Source organism: Schistocerca piceifrons, chromosome 7, assembly GCF_021461385.2.
Source record: "Schistocerca piceifrons isolate TAMUIC-IGC-003096 chromosome 7, iqSchPice1.1, whole genome shotgun sequence".
NCBI lineage: Eukaryota > Metazoa > Arthropoda > Insecta > Orthoptera > Acrididae > Schistocerca > Schistocerca piceifrons.
The window spans coordinates 478,669,672-478,691,107 of record NC_060144.1 but is presented as its reverse complement, the minus strand read 5'-3'; the positions used below and the strand labels follow the sequence as shown (position 1 = coordinate 478,691,107).

Sequence of the window (21,436 nt, the reverse complement as noted above, 5' to 3'; positions counted from 1 at the left end):
TGAAGGGTATTTTTAATTGAAACTCGCTGCCTTGTATCAACAGCTAATACGATATTGCAGGCCCTGCGTTGCAACATCGTACATATGGTGGTTGTAGATGTATTATAAAGATATAAAACGTTGATTAAGTCTATAATAATTCGTAAGTCTCATGACAAATGATTTTAATTCCAATATGAAGCTGCATAATTCCGAGCAAAAATCAGTATAGTAGAATTGTTCTGAATCAATAAATGTCAGTTTTAATAGGAATTTCAATCTCTCGGTTTTTACTCTCCGGTTTTAATACTAACGTTTATGTGCTACATATGTATTTCTATTTGTATAAAGGGCAAGTAGTTGTGGAGAAACAGAAGAAATAATTAATTGAATTAAAATCGAAGCTGACAGTTATGCCAAAATTAGAAACTAATGGATTTTTAATCTTCCAGATAGATTGTCCTGAAAACTAATTATCTTTATTAAAACACGCATGTGACCTCATTTGAGCAGAACTTCACAAGAATTTTTTTTTTTTTTTTTACCTTCGAAAAATGAACAGTTTTTCCTAATGACTGCGAAAGGTAAAAAAATTAAGAGGTGGAGGAGGGGGATGCAAGCGCAAGGGGGAGAGAATTTTTCTGTTTCTTACAATCCTATCCCCTATGAGTATTTTCTCTAAGTTTCAAAACTTTATAAATTATTCCCACGCTAACCCTCATTTGCCTGTCGTAGGTGTTTCATCTAGTGTCTTCCAAAGGGAAGATAAGATCGTTGCTCAAATCCAACAGAATAATTAGCAACATACTGCATCTACCTTCCCAAAGCAATCACGAAGCATGCTCCACCATAGTCGTATGTACTGAACAACAGATGCAACACTAGCGAAAACCTTTGTCGGAATAGAGAAGCAATGGAACGATTTTAAGGGCCGAAAGTCTGATTTAAATTAGTTGGCACTTGATAGTAATGTGAAAAACATGTTGGTGCGACGATGATCACTCTCATACTTCTTGCCACATGCGCTTACGACCGCTCTGCTTAATGAAGGAAGGAAGATTACAGTTTAACGTCGCGTTCACATCGAGGGTATTATCGACGGAGCAAAACTGACAGTTGACGTGCGCTGGGCGCGGAAGCTTCGCGCTCCTAACTCAACCAACCACGCAAGGGGATTTTATACACTTTTCTACGCCAGCGCCTCAGTGTTGTCACAGTTCTGTAGACGATTATTGTTTTCGACTGCAGCCGTTTGAGCTTCACAGCTGAAAGCTGGCAACTGTGCTGCTAGCTGTCAAGGTACTTCTTACGCAAACTCGGCTACAGGAAATGTTCGTGTACAAAGCTACATTGACATCCGACCATTTTTTCTGAGTGCTTCACTTTTCTATGAAGTATTGTAATTTTAAATCAAATTACATTACGCCGTTAAGTACTTGTTCATGTGTGTAGAAGAATAACTCGACCGACATGTTGGACGTACCTAGCTATCGGTAGCACGAGTTTCCTGACAAAACGGTGGATGTTTCACGACAGCTGCGTGCAGTCCCTGGCTAGGAGCAGCAGCTAGCTAGCCAGGCCAGCCAGCTACCTGCAAGCCCCGCGCGGTGTGACGGACGCCTTTGTCCGGCCGCAGATTGAGTCATCTGTCTGCCGGAGTCTGGCCCCGCCGTGCAGATCTATAGCGACAATCAGCCGAGGGGAGAGGTATAGCCCCCGCCGCCGTCTCAACACCCGCGCCGAGGGGAGAAAAATTTCCCTACTCCTCGCTTTAGAAAACGTCTCGGACAATCGGAACACTTTGTTCCACTCTGTCTTTACACATAAGTCATCTCTTGATACCAAGGAACCACAGACGTACCAACCTTTTCACTGACACTGCTGGGAAAAGCAACATACTGTTCGTCGACCTTTCCTTCAGTCGAGTTTGCGTAGAAGTACCCTGACAGCTAGCAGCACTGTTGCCAGCTTAAACTGTGAAGCTCAAACGGCTGCATGCGAAAACAATGACCGTCTATAGAACTTTGACAACACTGAGGCGCTGGCATAGAGACGTTTAAAAAATCGCCTTATGTGATTGGTTGGCGTAGGAGCGTGAAGCTTCCACGCCCAGCGCACTGCGACTGCCAGGGATCAACTTAAGCCGTCTCGACTACAGGCATGGTAGTGATCTTGTTCCGATCTTTGAAACAACTAACCTAGCCTACAGTTTTACGTGGATTCCCAACAATGGTGCTACTCGACATTTTCACATTTTATGTATTTAACGAATGATGACGTGGGAAATACTAGATAACTATTTAAAACAGATATATACATTTCTATGCAGATACAATCTCAAGTTCGTAATGGGTTTATACCTCTTAAGTCAAGGTTTGCGATCTAGTCAGAAGTTTCTGCAGATAAATTGTGAAAGTTTTCTACTATCTCTTTGAATCTCCTGAAGGGACATTACACTGTTTGCAGTCTTCGTCAAAGTCATACTGGGGGGCAGGACTTCTACCCTCTTTGGCGCAGTAATGCTCCACATCTGTCCCAGTCGGTTCTGGTCTGATTCAGTAAGCACAAGTGTCGTCAGGGTAGATGACAACCTGCTGGTTGCTTCCACGGAGTTTTGATCAGTTGGTGATGCTTATTGGAAGATTGTTCATACCATTGATTGCCTCAGGCTTCTTGCATGTTGACGTTATTGTCCTGCAGAGTGATTGCTGCGTGCCACGATGCCTTTGTAGACCCAAATCGCTAGGGTTATCATAATATAATTTTTGAATGAACTGGTAATGCCTGCCCACATTCGTTCCCTTTAATGTGTGTCAGGGCGCTGATGACCTCGACGTTGAGCGCCCATAAGCCCCAACACACACACACACACACACACACACACACACACACACACACACACACAAAATACCGTTTTTTAATTATTTTTGTTTACATGATCAGCAATGACTTATCTCTTTAATGGTGATGGCATATTACTAAGGATTCAGTAGTCATTGTGTGTTTGTGGAGCGAATACACCTTGTGATGCGGCGGGGTCAGTGATTTTCTCTGCCTCGTGATGGCTGGGTGTTGTGTGATGTCCTTAGGTTAGTTAGGTTTAAGTAGTTCTAAGTTCTAGGGGACTGATGACCATAGATGTTAAGTCCCATAGTGCTCAGAGCCATTTGAACCATTTTTGAACACCTTGTGATGATGTGCACTCATTGACTGAGCTGTGTGTCAACTTTATTAGTGTAAGCACTGTTTAACAAAGTAGAACAGCAATATTCCGCGACTGAATATGGAAGGGCTAAAGCTGATAATCCGAGGACAGTTACAGTGGCACCCCAGGCGGATTCTGGAGTATTGTTATGAGTTTTGATTTTAGTTGCCACATTCTGTATATGGATTTTGTATGTCAAAGACCTGTCTAGGGTCACTCCAAGCTATTTTGGAGTGTTGGGATATTGGAGAGTCTTATCTCTTAAGTGTGATCTTAGTTTTGTAATTTGCTTGTTTATTCCGTAGCTGGAAAGTTGATACAACTATCTTTCGAGGAGAGAATTACGTTTGAAGAATTCAGCCATTATCTTCAGGTCTGATGTTTGGTTTTGATCTGAGCGATCCCAGCAATATCATCAGTGTAAATAAATTTCCTGAACTTTGTTTCTGGAAGGTCATACATAAATTAAAAAGGAATGGGACCATAACGGAACCTTGTGAGATACCATTATTTATTTTGTGAACTAAGCTTTTAGAGTTCTCTGAGAACACCTGGAAGTATCTACTGTTCAGCACGTTTCCAATTAGAGTGGTTAGTTTCCGACACGGAATGACACTGATGAATTTGAGCAAGCGTCTGTCATGCCACACGGTATCATCTTCTGCTTCTCAAAGCCGTTTTCGATATGAACTGCTATTAACAGAACCTTTTCCTCACCTCCTCTTCCCCGTCTTAGCTTGATCTATGGGTTTACGGTTGTTGATGGCTGAGCAGATTCTATTATGAATAAGTCTCCCCAGGAGCTTGCATTTGGCACTAAGGAGAGCAATGGGACGGGATCTTTGTTTGGCTTGAGTCAGCAATTATCTTAGTTTCCTTGAAGATCTGACTCGTAATATGTTTAAAAAGAATGTGTTCCTCCGTTTGACAGAAGCAGGATCATTGTGGAACAGAAACTCAGGGTGAATACCATCAATGCTTGCTGTCTTTGTAAGCTGCATGTTCTTCATAGCTTCTATGGTTTCTTCCAAATGAAATGGGATGGAAAACTCTGATGTTTGTGGAGCCGACTGTTTCTTATTATTGTCGGATGGTGGTGTTTGCTGTATCCAGCTTCCTCCTTAAGAACCAGGCCTTCTTCATGGAGTGAGTACGGCCCAAGGAGGCTACTGTTTCCTTCCATCTGATTGCTCACATTTGGTGATTGTAAAAGGTCGAACGTAGTTGAAGGGTCACCAGTGTCTTCAAATTCCTTGAGAAGCCTTTCGCTGTCTTAGTTCCTGCCTGGAACGTATTCTCTGTGGTAACCCCTTGGTATGCATAGTTTTGCTGCGTTTTCCAGTTCGCTAATCAATCTGTTGTCGTTTTTGAAGGTGAGTTTTATCCATCTCATCCATTTTCGTAAAATTCCTTACATCCCCAGAGTATACAGTGGCTTTTGAAGCCAGCAGCGACGATACTTTCCTGTTGTGTCGTGAGCAGAGGTGGTGAGCCGTGGATGGCTCATGTTATGCGTTTTATTAAACCTTGGTTGCTATTCTGTGTTTAGTCTCCCGCGGTTATCGCGATTATGCTGTTATGCTCTCTCTCCGCGAGTGGCAGCAGCGGTGTGTATCGATATTCGCACCTTGTACTATCTTTGGCCTGGCGCTTACGGTTTCCGGCTGTGCTGTGTGCGGGCAGTTGGTCGGTTGGCGTGGAGCAGCGAGGAATCTCCGCGGCGCGTAGTTTGGCCGGCGCAGATTGCGTCGTCTACGCGCGGTCGGAGTGTGTGGTGCTGTTCCCATTGCTACGACGTCCGTGGTTCACTGATCCTGGACACGAAAGTTGAGTTTTGACTTCATCTACCAGCAAGTCTCGACTGTTCACATGGTGTCGTTTGGATTTCGTTGACGGTTGTTGGGACATTCCAGCGAGCAACAACGTGAATTTTCAAGTTGTCAAATTTTGGCCACCCTCCGGTGGAGTTTAACTGTACTTGGTTATTTGAATTGAAGTGCACCAGCGGAATCTCCTGCCTCGTGACCGTTAACGTTCCGGTTACCTGCCTTGGCCGTTGGCGTAAATTCAGGCAGTGTATTTTCCTCATCGTGTTGTCGCTGTCCAGTACGGTGTGTAGTTTGACAGCTCAATGTATAATTGGTTGTGGGCGCCAATACTCTCTACGTTGTTCCACTGAACCCTCTGTTGTGAGCTGGTCGGGTGGAGCGGAAGTTATCTTGTCGGTGGGTCCGTTGACCGTCTGTCGGTTGGGTTGTCGTCGGATCGAGAATGGTTGAGTCGACTGCCTGTCTCACCTAAGTGAGCGTTAGTGTTTGAATTCCAGGCCGACCCGCGGAAACTTCTGAGCGCCGTTGGGTGTAATGCCTTTTCTTATTTGTTCTTGTTGTTTGTATGGCTTCTAGACGATTTTTAAATTAAGATCGTTTTGCCCTTAAAGTGTAAGATTGATTGAGCCTTCAGCCTAATTTAAAGAACTGTTTTAAGTAAGGCCTTTGGCCTTTTCAAAAATTTAATTTTGTTGAGTCTTAAGTGATGGGCCGATTTTGAATTAAAGTTGTTTTGCTCTTAAGGTGGGAGATCGTTTGAGCCTTCAGCCTAATTAAAAGAACTGATTTAAGATAAGGCCTTCTGCCTTTTAAATTTCTGATTTTGGTTTGAGCTTTAAGTTATTGGCTTTGAGCCGATTTTAAATTAAAGTGGTCTTTCCCTTAAGGCATGAGATTGTATGGCGTATTCAACCGGTTATTAAGTTCCAAAAATTAATGCTGTGTTTTTTTTGTTTTTTTTTTTAATTTTATTGGCTCTTGTAATGTTTGGTCAAATACATAAAGTTGTATGTTCAAGTCCTGTCCAGTGGGTTTAGCACGGCGTCTCAGGTGGAGAAGGCTAATTGCATCCTGGTGGTTTGTATAAATTGACTATCGTCGAGTTCCCCACTTCAAATGTAACTTTGAGAACGTTGTCATCTGAGGTTGAAGGCAACACTTCATAGCTGCTAAGGCTGTTTCTTAGATAAGTTGGCAGTCCGTATTCAGGACGGTTGTTAGCAGTTGCCACCTAAAAGCCTGGAATCTCCGCTGCTGTGAAATTGTACATCGTCTTCTACGCGGATTACTTTGAGTAAGACATCATTTTGGTGTTCTTTGTGTTCTGGATAAACGTCCACTCATTGCTCTACTTATGCCTTCTTTGGTGTCACCCGTAGAGCGAGGTGCCGAAACAAGGTAGGTATTTCGTAACGCAACCACAGGAGGACATAGTCGCTGCAAGCCGCATCGACGAATACACCGGCGTAACCACTTCCAGAAACGTTTCGGTAGGCCACCGAAACCGCTCCTCCACTTACAGCCGAGCACAGGACCGCTCAGCCTCAGTCCGCGATCATGGGCTCCTAGTAGGCCAGCAGTGCGATCAATGCTTTAGGGAGAACCCTACGTGAAACGTAACGTCAAATGTACTCTGGGTGAGAAACTTGTACTGAGTCTGTATCAAGTGATACGATAACGTTCTGAGCCACTTGTAAATAATTATACAGTTCCTATGGAAATCAATTGTACAAAGTTAACTAATTCTTATTATCTATGTTGTAATAAAGTTATTAACATTTTGCCTGTTATAAGTATCCATTCCGCATCCTCCTGGGGCAAACGACAGAATCTACCGTGGTACTGACGAGTGTATTTTCGTCTTGTGCAATCTCTTCTACGCTCAGCTGGTAAACTGATACTGAAGGTCCAATCTTATGAACTTAAGGATCCCAAGAAAGACGTCTTCGGGTATTTTTCCTCAGTAGCCACTGACCAAAAGGTCGTTTAAGACAGTTCGTTCTCATCTTAATAGTTGTAGTCGTGAGCAACAGTGGTTTTCACATTAACAAATACCGTCATAACGAAAGACTTGATAAGTGACACGAAAAAATCCTAATACCGGCATGGTGTCGAATACGCGATCTTGAGATCCGTGGTCTAGAGCACTTTATGAATGAGCTACCGAGAGGTATACGACGAACTCAATTAATATTATGTGCAAGAAGCGAGAAGACTTCTTTCTAGAGGACCACAGGTAAAGAGCGTTGCAATCGCAACGCTGTAACAACGCAGGTCAACATTACACTACTATTTGTAAAAAGTGTACCACTCAGAAGCGTCCGCAGCTCGTGGTCGTGCGGTAGCGTTCTTGCTTCCCGCGCCCGGGTTCCCGGGTTCGATTCCCGGCGGGGTCAGGGATTTTCTCTGCCTCGTGATGACTGGGTGTTGTGTGATGTCCTTAGGTTAGTTAGGTTTAAGTAGTTCTAAGTTGTAGGGGACTGATGGCCATATATGTTAAGTCCCATAGTGCTCCGAGCCATTTGAACCACTCAGAAGCAATGGTCTGCAACACGCCACGATAAGACGGTATGTAGAACAGCACAATCATAATAAGTGATTTAAATGGCACAGTGGTGGCGCGCACGTAGGCCCACTTTTGTGTGACCGGGCAGGTCAGTGTTACGCAACGCTCAGTCGATGCGGAGCCGTCATACGAAGTGGAAATTTGTAACCAAGTGCCACTATGACCCGCCGACGTCACAGGGTCGAATATCGGCGTGTGAGAGCGTTCGGATGGGACAGAATGATTGGTCTCCGGTACGCGATCTGTCGTTCCGTGATACTGCGGCTAGTACAGGGTACGTTGCTTCAACACTGAGGCGTGTATGGGACCAGTGGAAAGAAGAGGGCCGTACACAGCTCCGAAAGGGTACTGGGGGACACAATATGACCACAGCGCCATCTTGTCCACTTGGCCGTAACGGACGGTACAGCTTCGTTCGCAGTGTTGGTGCGACGCTGGAGCACTGCAACGGGTGTCGGACATGTCTGCGTCGACGGTTCGACGCAGTGTTCCGTGGCCTGGACTGGTGGCATGCATGCCATTGCGTCGGCTTCCATCGGCCAACCCATCACCAACGCTGCAGACTGCAAATGGCATGTGAACTGCGACACTGGTGGGCTGAGTCCCGCTTCAACTTGTCCTACAGTTACCGCCATGTAAGCGTTCGATGTCGTGGTGAACGCAATCGGGCAGACTATATTGCTGAGCGTCATAGCAGACAAACGCCAAGTGTGATGGCATTGGGAGTCATTGTCTGTAACACGCAATCTCGCCTCCTACGTCTTGAGGGCAATCTGAGTAACTACCGCGACATCAAAAATGTTTTACAGCCCGAGGCACTGCCCCTCCTGCAGGAAGTTCTACATGCCGTGTTTCAACAGGACAAGGCCTGGCTGCAAGTGGCGAGGAAAGTGCAAGCCGTCTTCGACTAATGACGGTTACCACTGCTCTCTCCTGGCCTACCCGTTCACCTGACATATCGCCAATCGGACATGTCTGGGGATACGGTCGGCCGGCAACTTGCTCGTTCAGGTCCTCCTGCAGCCACTCTTGACGCTCTGTGGACGCTCCTACAAACCGCGTGGCAGAATTTTCCCCAGCAGTGTATTCAGGCGCTTTTTGATTCCATGCCACGACGTCTAGCGTCTATGACTGCAACACATGTGCAGCTACTCCTTGGTGAATTTCCACAGTCATAGTGCATGTATAGGTCTGTAATGCTAATCATTTGTGTAGCGTCATGTCCCTGTTTATTGAAGATTAAGAACCGTGGTACTGCTCGGCACATTTCACATTAACAAGCACTGGCTAATTTTTAGGTACTAGGGATATAGTAACTGCTGTCGCCCCATATTCTATGGGAAGATGTATGTACGGAGAACACTTCAAACGTGACAGAACTGAAAACTGACAGACGAAAATCACAGGGCTGAACGGGGATCGAACGAGGCCCTTCAATCTCTAGTATGTTCTTTTACCGTTTAGCCATTGACCCTCTACTCCCACTATAAAAAAAGAAAAACCTACAAGCGCAGCAACGAAACTAACACGCCTGTTCGCGTAAATTTGCGAGTTGCTCGGTATTGGGAGATTTTAGTTACTGGTCGACGGTGTGTGTACTATCGGCCTTAAAATACACAATGACAGTGACCAAAGTATCCGGACACGCCCAAAAACATATGTTTTTCATTTTAGGTGCATTGTGCTGCCAACTACTACCAGGTACTCCATATCAAGGACCTCAGTAGTCATTAGACATAGTGAGAGAGAACAATGGGGCGCTCCGCGGAACTCACGGACTTCGAACGTGGTAAGGTAATGGGCATCACTTGTACCATACGTCTGTACGTTAGATTTCCACGCTCCTAAACATCCCTAAGTCCACTGTTTCCAATGTGATAGTGAAGTGGAAACGTGAAGGGACAGCACAAAAGCGTACAGGCCAACCTCGTCTGTTGACTTACAGAGACCGCCGACAATTGAAGAGGGTCGTAATGTGTAATAGGCAGACATCTATCAAGACCATCACACAGGAATTACAAACTGCATCAGAATCCAGAATGAGATTTTCACTCTGCAGCGGAGTGTGCGCTGATATGGAACTTCCTGGCAGATTAAAATTGTGCGCCGGACCGAGACTCGAACTCGGGACCTTTACCCTTCGCGGGCAAGTGCTCTACCGACTGAGTTACCCAAGCACGACCCATGACCCACCCCACAGCTTCAAGTCTGCCAGTACCTCGTCTCCTACTTTCCAAATTTCACAGAAGCTCTTCTGCGAACCTTGCAGAACTAGCACTCCCGGAAGAAGGGATATTGTCCAGACGTGGCTTACCCACAGCTAGTTCTGCAAGGTTCGCAGAAGAACGTTTGTGAAGTTTGGAAGGTAGGAAACGAGGTACTGGCAGAATTAACGCTGTGGGGACGGGTCGTGAGTCGTGCTTGCGTAGCTCATATGGGAGAGCACTTTCCCGCGAAAGGCAAAGGTCCCGAGTTCGAGTCTCGGTCTGTTGCACACCTTCTGCCAGAAAGTTTGCATCTGGATCCACAACAAGTACTATGACAGTTATGAGGGAGGTGAGAAAACTTGGTTTTCATGGTCGAACAACTGCTCATATGTCACACATCACGCCGGTAAATGCCAAACGACGCCTCGCTTAGTGTAAGGAGCGTGAACATTGGACAATTTAACAATGGAAAAACGTTGTGTGGAGTGACGAATCACGGTACACACTGTGGCGATCCGATGGTAGGGTGTAGGTATGGCGAATGTCCGGTGAACGTCATCTGCCAGCATGTGTAGTACCAACAGTAAAATTCGGAGGCGGTGGTGTTATGGTGTGGTCGTAGTTTTAATGGAGGGGCTTGCACCCCTTGTTGCTTTGCGTGGCACTTATCACAGCACAGGCCTACACCGATGTTTTAATCATCATCTTGCTTCCCACTGCTGAAGAGCAATTCGGAGATGCAGTCTCCATCTTCCAACACGATCGAGCACTTGCTCATAATGCACGGCCTGTGGCGGAGTGGTTACCCGGACAATAACATTCCTGTAATGGACTGGCCTGCACAGAGTCCTGACCTGAATTCTATACAACACTTTTGGGATGTTTTGGAACGCCGACTTCGTGCCAGACCTCACCGACGGACGTCGATAGCTCTCCTCAGTGCAGCACTCCGTGAGGAATGGGCTGCCATTCCCCAAGAAACCTTCTAGCACCTGACAACGTATGCCTGCGAGTGTAGAAGCTGTTATCAAGGCTAAGGGTGGGCCAACACCATACTGAATTCCAGCATTGCCGATGGAGTGCGCCACGAACTTGTAAGTCATTTCAGCCAGGTGTCTGGGTAGTTTTGATCACATAGTGTATCTTCTTCAATATTGAGTTGATTGAATGATCCTGAAATATTTTGCTGTGCTTCGAGTGGCACAAACAAGAATTGTACCGTACGCAACACTTGTTCGAAATATTTGTGCCTGTGACAAATGGAAGGGAAAACAGCTACATATCTCGATTGTCAACGGTATGGAGGGTGGTGAGAAACAACTTCGATTACGTCTTTTGTTTGTTGGTGTTAAATGCATAAATCAAAGTAATCGTGATCTGCGTTCAACCAGTGGGACTTTTAGGACTTTTACGCATCCTGATCTTGCGCCCTTTTCCACTTCTATACGAGCTGCAAATCCACATCCTACAACACATTAGTCACTCCGGGCACATCACGCTAATACCGTGTAAGACTGCCTCTGCCATAAATTCGTTGAGGATGAGAGTCCTCAATTTCTTTAGATATGTGCTATCCAGCTAAGCCTGCTTACTGAAGAGTACATCCCTTAGAGGTGCCGAATTGACAGGCTACATTTCCCCCCATTTTCGTCAAACCACGGACGTATACCTGTAGCCCTATCCAAACGGATGTTGCCATCTTGGAAGACGAGAATTTCCACAATGTAGGCTACATATCAAGACAATATAGAAGAAAAGTCAACACTTGGTCATAGAGAATGTTGAAATAAAGATCCTGGTTGATGTTCACTGTAACCTGAATGAGCCCAAAACATGGTACCAAAAACAACCGCAATACATCACTGAACAATCTCAGGCGTGAAATACAGCGTCCGTATACGAGGGCTATGCCGAAAGTTTTTAGCAGAATGTGTGAAAAAAAATTTATTTGCAAAAAAAAGTTTACAACTTTTCAAAATACTCTCCATTAGTATGTATACATTTTTCCATTCTCTGAAACCACTTAGAAAATGTGCCAGTCCAAGCTTCTTTTGGGATGTCACTCAGTGCACTCTCGTACGCTGCAATGGCCTCTTCATCTGGTGAAAACCGTTGCCCTAGAATTTTTTCCTTAGTCTTAGGGAACAGAAAGAAGTCACAGGGGGCCAGGTCAGGTGAATAGGGGGGATGGGGTTACGCTCGTACTCTTTCCTTCTCCAGAAAGTCCATCGTTCTGGCAGTCCTGTGCGCAGATGCATTGTCGTGATGCAGCAGAAGGTGCCCACTCTTGGACTTTGGATGCTGTGACTTCCATGTGGCGATGACTTTTGGAAGACAATCGTTCACGTACCATTCAACATTGACTGTACGACGTGTGTCCAAGGTCACATAGGTGAGATGCCCGATCTTTGTGAAAAAAGTTGCCACCACCTTTTTTCCAGAGCTCCGACTTCGTCGAACTTTTGTGGGTGATTCCTCCCCTGGAAAGCACCACACAGAAGACTGTCTCTTCGTTTCGGGGTCATAATGGTAGACCCACGTTTTATCACCTGTGACGATATTGTAGGTGTCTTGAGAGTTCTCTCCGTTGAATTTTTCGAACATGATACGACACTAGTCCACTCTCGCCTCCTTTTGGCTTTCTGTCAGGGAATGTGGCACCCAACGGGCACACCTCTTAGTAAGGCCTAAGTGACTATGAACGATGGTCTGTGCTGCTGTTGATCCAATATTTACGGTCCCTTCAATGTCGCAAAATGTAAGATATGGATCTTCTTTGATCATTTTCCTCACAGCATCAATGTTTTCAGGAGTCACAGCTGTTGTTGGCCGACCGGGACGAGGTTCATCTTCAATTGGCTGCCGACTCCTCGAAAACTCTAGAAACCAATTTCCAACTGTGGCCCTAGAAGGGGAAGCTTCACCAAAAACACGCAGCAAAGAAGAATGGCATTCTTCGCCACTTAAACCCTTTTTATAATCGTAAAAAGCCATGGCGCGAAAGTCGCGGCGCGACAACTCCATCCTGCGCCGTCTCTGACTCAGCACTGCCTGTGCTTTCTTACCGCACTGTGGGGGGATCACCGCTAGCTAGGGGCTGCGCGCGCACGTCCCAAGGTCGAAAAACATCCCTCTTTCGAATGAAAACAACCCCATTGTCCTCCGCCTTACGGTTTACGGGCTGCTAAAAACTTTCGGCATAGCCCTCGTACTGCCTCAATGTGTTATCGGTGCATTCGACACCTATCATCATTTGGGAAGAGGAAAAATCGCGGCTCATCGGCAACATTACCGCCTCGAGACTGCTATCATCCAGTTTCTGTGTTATATGGCACACTGAAGAGATGCAGCTAAATGCGCAGCTGTGAACAACGGTGTTTGGCGATGTGGTCTACTCTCAGTGTTATTGCAAGCATTTTCCTTCGCGACGTTCGGCAGGAAACTGGTCGAATTGAAGCAGCATTCACTGAGAGCAGCGATTTTTGTCGGTTTTAAAACCCACTGTTATTGTCAGTACGAGGTACTAGAATCTGACGTCTGTCGGTTAGGATCTTTTAAGACCGATGTTCTCACGCCGCGTTGGATATCTTTTCCTTGGAGGTACGTTGGAAAGTTCGCGTTGATAGGCTACACTAACAAATCGGGCAATTTCATTTAAATGTGTTCAGGGGTACGTCTAATCAGCGTAGCTCCTTTTTGTCATTATGTCACACCTCCATGTCAACCCACCGTATTCTGGAGATTTCATACACTAAGCTATCACATACACACGACACGTCACTTCAGTCTTACAACTTACGTCAGTGGTGGAGGGTCATATGATCTTCTGGTGCAAGTTCTACACCATCTGTAGCGCTACAGTTCGTATTGTGTGATCTTTTGGAGCGTTGACCTCTTTTTTGTTTTGCATATTCTGATCTCATTTTCTCATACCGACACAATATGCTGTAGCAGTAATCCCATGCCTTTAAGGGGAGCCGCTGAACTCACCTTGGATCCGGATCGCGCGATCGTTCCGAGGTTGGACACTAACTCTTCCTTCGTCATGCCAATGCCGGTGTCCTGCAACAAAAAACAAAATATTCATTGCTTTGGCGTACACATCGCGCTGTGTTCTGGTAATCTGGCGCAGTTAACAGCTTCTCAGCTGTCACATCTATATTTTTTGTAGGCTATAGGAACTGTGTCGCGTAATAACAAATGTACCACTTCACAGTCTGACCATCCTAGGCCCATAAAAGACGTATTGTTTACACTGGAAGATAGGAGTACAGTATTAGTTACAATTAATAAGAAAATAGGGCATTTCAACGTATTGTTTAATTATTGTAATTGTGGAATGCACAGTTAAATACATCTTTCGTGGCTCAAGGATCGTCAGACCGTGACCGAAATCGATCGTCAGAATAAAAATAAGTACACATGTGTATCGCATGATACAGTTCCGAACTGTTGGATCCATCTTTGTGTGCATAATTCAGCAACCAAACACATTTAAGTGGGAACAGTGTCTTCTGATTTCAATGTGAGTCTGACTGCGTGTCAGTGCCTTTAGCCACTGCATTTGGCACTTAAACCCAGTCTTCAATCCATTATCACGGTATTTCTTTCGCTTGACGACTTTGGTGGTCAAACATATTTAATTTAAGAAGAAATACGGTCCTCGCAAACAATAACCGTTGTCGAAGGACATGTAGGTATACAATAGCCGGAGGATGGCTGAAAAGGACATTTACTGACCGCTTGTGAGTGGCTCCGAGAATGTTTCTATATTACACGAGCGTTCATTGGTTCGCACTCTATTATCTACTACAGTGAACGACAGAGCATCAGCGTATAGAGGTGTTTAGCAGCTTTAAATCCGATAGTTTGAAATCGGTGTAGAAAGTCAGAAACAGTGACGGCTACGGAGCAAGTGGTACCAATTTGAGTTAGTGGCGAAGGTCAAATCTGTAACTCCCTAATCTCAATCAGGGTCACAAATTTCAGCGAAATGAACTTGCCATGATGTCCTATTATAAGAGAATAAGTGAAGGGAATAAGACTGACTCTAAATAAAGTAGACCGCAAGTCTTCGCTGCACGTGGGTACGTTGCAACAATTATAGTTATGCTTTTCGACAAACAAAAATCACAATCGACCCAAAGAGAGCAATATTTGATCTGATTGGACGAAAACGGCTCTGCCCAAAAAGCCGCCAAGACACAACCGCAAAGCTAAAACGGTGGATATGGTGGAACGTGAATTGGTTTACAAACAAAAAATTTGCCCACATCACTAGAGATGCAGTCACTGGCTGAAGAGAAGACTTCGCAGTCCAGTCGCTCAATCATTTGCCTGTCATAAACAATTTTATTTGATCTCACAGTTAAGCAGCACTTTTCTGCATACCATTCAATGAAAAGAACTTCAACTGCCAATCAAGCAAACCCGTAACACCACCCCTGGCACCGACAACATTTGCCTTCACAGGCATTACATCGTTTTCAAAGAATGTACCCTGCAGAATGTCTCTGTACAACAAGGGAAAATAATCGTACTTATAGTGAAGCAGAGAAGAGTCTCGTCATGGCCGGCCGCTGGTGGCCGAGCGGTTCTAGGCGCTTCAGTCTGGAGCCGCGCGAATGCTACGGTCGCAGGTTCGAATCCTGCCTCGGGCATGGATGTGTGTGATGTCCTTAGTTTAGTTAGGTTTAAGTAGTTCTAAGTTCTAGGGGACTGATGACCTCAGATGTTAAGTCCCATCGTGCTCAGAGCCATTTTTTTTAGTCTCGTCGTGTCGAATCCCATAGGTCAACTTTGGTAAGCCCCTGTATCAGCAAATGCGTTGAAATAATTATTAAAAACACGACTGGAATGTGGGTTAACCAAAATGCATCTCTCCAGATTACCTCCAGTAGACAAAATCGAGCTGTCGTATATCTTGATGGATGGCTGGTACACAAAAAGCCCAGCAATACGACCTCTCAAATCACAAGTGCCGATGACTATTCGCTAAGGTGTACAGAATCGTATTCTGCTGTTAGACCAAACGATATCAGTTACCTCGACCGCACGATGTTGGGACTAATGTACGACTCGCAACCTGCGTGCAGATACCTGGTTCCCAGACTAGAACAAGAAACAAACTTTCTCGGTTCGTTGGCCCATTCTTTGTAGGGGCGCACATCCCGTCACAATGCGCAAAACGTAATGATCGCTGTCGAGACCTCTATTAGATTACAGTGGGATCTTTTACGACACTGGCATCATACAGTATTAGCACTTCCAGAATTAAGAGAAATACACTACCGCTGCATTAGAACCTATGTAGGGACGTCTGCTCTTGGAAATATCTGTTGATATTCGATGCCACTTCCTGGCAGACAAAATTATGTTGCGGAAAATCCAAATTACGTAACTAGCCACTGTTTAGAAACTGACTGACCCACAGGAGATTCTTCAACGCGTTTATCGTCTCTTTCTTGAAGCAGAAGCAGTTCAGTTGAACAGTAAACGCGATTTAATAAAACCACATCCTAAATGACCCTGGTCACCGGACTAACCAACATTTCTAAATACATTTTCCATGTCTTTACACTTGAAACAAAATCTGCCTGCTCCCGAAAAGAGAAACGCTATTCATTAACGATATATTCACTGCAGACCTACAAATGCAGTAAACAGAAGCGATTAAGACATTCACATGTGGTTCCGAAAATAGCTGATCAACCTTAAATGGATAGTGTCTTCTTTTGTCCTAATGTCCAAGGAGAGCAGTCACACTCATTCCCTCGCTCCCTCCGTACTTCAGAACAAGCCAGTGCTCAAGGCGGAGGCCACGGCCAATCACGTAAACGGTGTCGTGAGCTTTGCGACCCGTGAGGTCTACGTTGTGTTTCCGCCTACAAATATTTTGGCCGGACAGAGAACGCTGCAACAGAGTAGGGAAAGGGGGGGGGGGGAGTTTTGCCCAACTGCGTTGTAGTTATTATGGTTTATTTCAACTTTTTCTTTCTACATTACTGCAGCAAATGATTAAACTTATTATTTTATAAATTTTAAATTCTCAAGCATTTTTTTTGTATGAAAGCCAGATATTTTAAACGTAATCTTAAACCCCAGAGACGCTAAATACTCTTCTAACGTCTTTTAACCTTTGGTCAACACCTATGTATCTTTTCCTTCTTTTTTTGAAGACGGAGACACGAATCTTATTTATTTTCTTCTTTTTTGAAGAGGGAGACGAGAATCTTATTTAATTTCAAATATAGCATTTAACGCTTTTTCCTTCTGTTTATTTATCAAGAAGTATACATTTTAGTTTCCTATGTGAACCTTCGAAGATATTCGTGATCCTGTGTCGCTAGCTAAAAACATTGCACATTTCAATTGGTATACTAGGATCTTCTATCCATTGATTGACCTTTTGTCCACTGGGCATTTCCTCTACCACCCACGCTTCATCAAAACTGTTTGCTGGAGGACGTGTCACCGTAGGCACACAAGCTGCAAAACAATGTTTTTTTTCTCGATCCATGCATTCCTCCCTTATCCCCAGCCGGCCGCGGTGGTCTAGCGGTTCTGGCGCTGCAGTCCGGAACCGCGGGACTGCTACGGTCGCAGGTTCGAATCCTGCCTCGGGCATGGGTGTGTGTGATGTCCTTAGTTTAGTTAGGTTTAAGTAGTTCTAAGTTCTAGGGGACTTATGACCTAAGATGTTGAGTCCCATAGTGCTCAGAGCCATTTGAACCATTTGAACCTTATCCCCAGTTCTTGTATTTTCTTTCCCAAACACTGGATGAAGTGAAAGTTGCTATCGCAAAGGGGCGTTTCGGGGAACACTGCTTTCACAACTTTAATTCTAGCCATTTAAGTGCCAAGCACTATAGTTTTTGGTGACCACCCAGGCATCGTGTTTTTCAATGCAGAAAAAGATCTGTCGTATGTATGTTGACTTTCGTCAGGTAAAAAGCAAATAAAACAGGAAATACCTTCGCCTCTTCTCCTGTGCTACCGATGTCAGCGTGTATGGTGTACAGTTGTTTGATTTGTTTCGAACAATTTCAAATGACCTGTCCGTAAGAACGGTTCCATTTTGACACGGAATTTTCTCAGTTTCTTCCCAGTCGAACACTAGGATTCTTCTGTCAGGAACAGACCAGAAGACAGTTCTCAAGAAACTGTTACCTGCAGTTAATTTCAATACGTCTTCCCTCAGTTGAATCTGCAAACCAATGCCAAGGTTCTGGGACGTCGCAATAACTTCCCGGTTTGCTTTACACAATTCAGTCTTGTAGTTCCCATAGTTTGAAATATTTGCGACGAAATCTAAACCTTTATCTTTCAAATCGTGAAATATCTCTTTAAAAATTTGGAAAATTGGCAGCATCTTTTTCTTGGGGAGTATTTTCTAGCAGTTACGAATTCGTTTCTTAATCAGCACCTCTGCATAGTCACGTTGGCAATAATGTTGCTCTTCAACTATGATTCTGCAACAACAATTTTTAGTCGGCCTCGGCACTTACTCCGTTCGGAATTCACACACAACCAGATCGTATACTCATCATATTTTCCGTGCACACGGTAGCGATGATCATCCTTGGGAATGAAAGGCTTCCCTTTCGTTGTTGTCATTATTTCAATTACTCCCACTGTATAGAATTCAAGTGCCTTAGGCCTATGAAACTATATGAACACGAAGGCTGTCGGCGAGAACACTGCCTGACTGACGGTGACAACAGTTTCGCTGCTGGTGAACGGCTGGCGTAAATCAGCAGTGGGGGAGAGCACCTAAAAAAGGGTAGGAAACACCGAGGACGAAAGACCAAGTAACCACGAAAACACTCCACATCGCTTGGACTAACCATCTCCTCGTATCTGTCTCGTTAACGACCGACTGTATAAACGTTGTTGACTGGAGATCAGTTTTGAACTCTCTATGTCGTACACACTAAACTTTGATCAAATTAACACAGTTGTGGGTCAGTCTAAATTATCACGAGGAATGCTTGCGAACACCACTAAATCACAGCTGGCTTCGTGTTGCAGAGAAGTAAAATAAGCGGAAGAAACTTCTAAATCTTAAAGAAACTTCTCCATAGTTGAAAAACGTCGAAAAAAGTCCGATATCCGTAAAGTAAATGAAAAGAAACAACATAATTCTCAAAGTTGAACACATGTAGCGATCGAGATTGCCGTCTGCTGTATTTGTGCTGAGTCTTCGTTTTTATAGCGGCTGTCAAATTTTTTACGCACCAGCTGCCAGAGGCGCTGTGTTTCAGCATCAACAATATACGTTTATTGTTTGACTACAGCACAACTTTCTTCGGTGACAATAGCGTATATAGTTCCACATTATTGTTCTAAAGAGTTGTATCTACTCAATGGAAAGCTTCTCTTAAGCTACCTTTCCTAACAAAATAGTCTCCTTCTGAGATGTGCTAAATTAAGATTTTTCCATGGTGTGCAAGAATTATATTTCAAGTGCCAGTCTAGCTGAATATTATGACACGAAAAATGAAGTTGTTCAGGCGGCCCATACCGAGCCTTTCCGAAACTGGTGACCCCGATATAATCGGCATGCGTAAACAGCACATAAAATGCTCGACATAACCAACATGCGTAAGCAGCACAAAAAAAGGCAAGGACTTCTATAAAACCAAGTTCGAAAAATGACAGGCGCATCGGCTGCGGCAATACCTTCAGTATCCACACGCAGTGTGGCTGCCGTCTTTCTAGCCACACAACCTCTTACTACGGTTTGAGCAAGTTGGGGTAAACTTTCATTAGACTAGAATATCTACAGATTCCACCAAGTTTGCCAAGGTGGTCAGCCACCTCGATCACTATTTCGCTGGAGACGTCGAGGACGTGATAATGTCGCCACCTGAGACCAACTTCCACGGGTAACTTAAGGCGGAACTTATTTGCAAAATCTCTGCCTGATAAGAAGAATGCGTACACCAATTTTTGACACAGGAAGACATCTGCGACAGAAAAGCATCGCAGTACCTGAGGCATTCGAGAACCAAAGTCGACACCTGGATCGTACCAGACAACCTGCTACGTATCTAGTGGACTAGCCGCCAACCCCCGCAAGTCAAAGCTATTACAGCTTCGCAGACCGAGATGCCTTTAGACGCAGTCGGAGGCCTGGGTGAAAAGGTACAAGACGCCATTGGTTACATGACCGAACTACGATTCTCTTGCAGCCAAGGTCGACTGTTAACAAAACAAATCAGCGAACTGTTATCCCGTCGCAACTCTAGCAACGACAGGAGTCGCTACCACAATAGGTCACGTAGCCATTCTTCAACAAACTCTTCGACACCTCGTGAAAACAACAGTTCATTTACAGGTATCAAAGAAGGTTTGGGGATCAGGCGCCCAAGTGCACTTCATCCTGCGCCTACCCAAACGCCAGCGGCAGTCGGGCTTAGCAACTATCCAGTCACTTCCTGACCTGTCACGAGGAACAGTACAAAATATCAGATGGAAAGCCAAGGTTTTAAATTTCGCATTTAAGAAACTTTTTACGCAAGAAAATCGTCAAACATACCATCGTTTGACCACTGTGCAGACCCCTGTATTGAGGACATAGCAATAAACATCCCTGCTGTACATAAACGAATGCAAACAAGTCACCAGGTTTGGATGGAATCCCAAACCAGTTTCGCAAAGAGTACAGTACACTTAGTGTCTTAGTGTAAAGAGTACACCCAGACTTAGCTAGCGTCTATGGAGAACATCTCGCCCGGTGCGAAGTCTCAAGCGACTGGAGAAAAACGCACGCGACTCCCGTATATGATGATGATGATGATGATGTCCCATACTCCGAGGAGCGTAGGGAACGATGCGGGAGACCCGCACCGCCAACCAGGAAAGGTCCTAGCGGAGGTGGTTTGCCATTGCCTTCCTCAGACCGTAATAGGGATGAATGATGATGAAGATGATGATGATAAAGACAACACAACAACACCCAGTCATCTCGATGCAGGGGAAATCCTTGACCCCGCCGGGAATCGAACCAGAGACCCCGTGCGCGTGAAGCGAGAACGCTACCGCAAGACCACGAGCTGCGGACTCCCGTATATGAGGAGGGTTAAAGAATGGACCAGCAAAATTACACACGAATATCCTTAAAGTCGACTTGTTGCAGAATTATTGTGTATATTCTCAGTTCGAATATATTAAATATGAGACGGAAAAACGTCCGTCCACGAATCAGCACTGTTTCAGAAAGCATCGACCCTGCGAAAATCATTTTGTCCTTTTCTCACATGATATCCTTCGAACTATGGACGAAGTGCAATAGGCAGATTCCATATTCCTAGAATTCGGAAAAGCATTTGACATGGTGCCCCACTGCAGACTTAACGAAGATACGAGCATACAGATTAGGTTCCCACATATGTTAGTGACTTCTTAATAGAATCTAGTGAGTTGTCCTCGATGGCGAGTGTTCGTCTTCTGAGACACAGGGATCTTTCAGAGTGTCCAGGCGAAATGTTACATTATTTGCTACATACATAAGTGATCTGTCAAACAGAGTGAGCAGCAATCTGCAGTTGTTTGCTGATGATGCTGTGGTGTACGTGAAGGTGTCGTCCTTGAGTGACTGTATGCAGATGAAAGATGACTGGTTGGTTGGTTTGTTTAGAGGCAGGAG

General features: G+C 44.9%; 1 protein-coding gene across 1 annotated transcript in view; it reads right to left on the bottom strand.

Moving 5' to 3' along the window:
* LOC124804640 (heat shock protein 75 kDa, mitochondrial) overlaps positions 1-21,436 on the bottom strand; it is a 352,899-nt gene that overhangs the window by 104,876 nt on the left and 226,587 nt on the right. Inside the window, exon 5 of the mRNA XM_047264860.1 lies at positions 13,777-13,848. Within this exon, the coding sequence (XP_047120816.1) occupies positions 13,777-13,848 (72 nt within the window). The remainder of the gene's footprint in view (positions 1-13,776; positions 13,849-21,436) is intronic.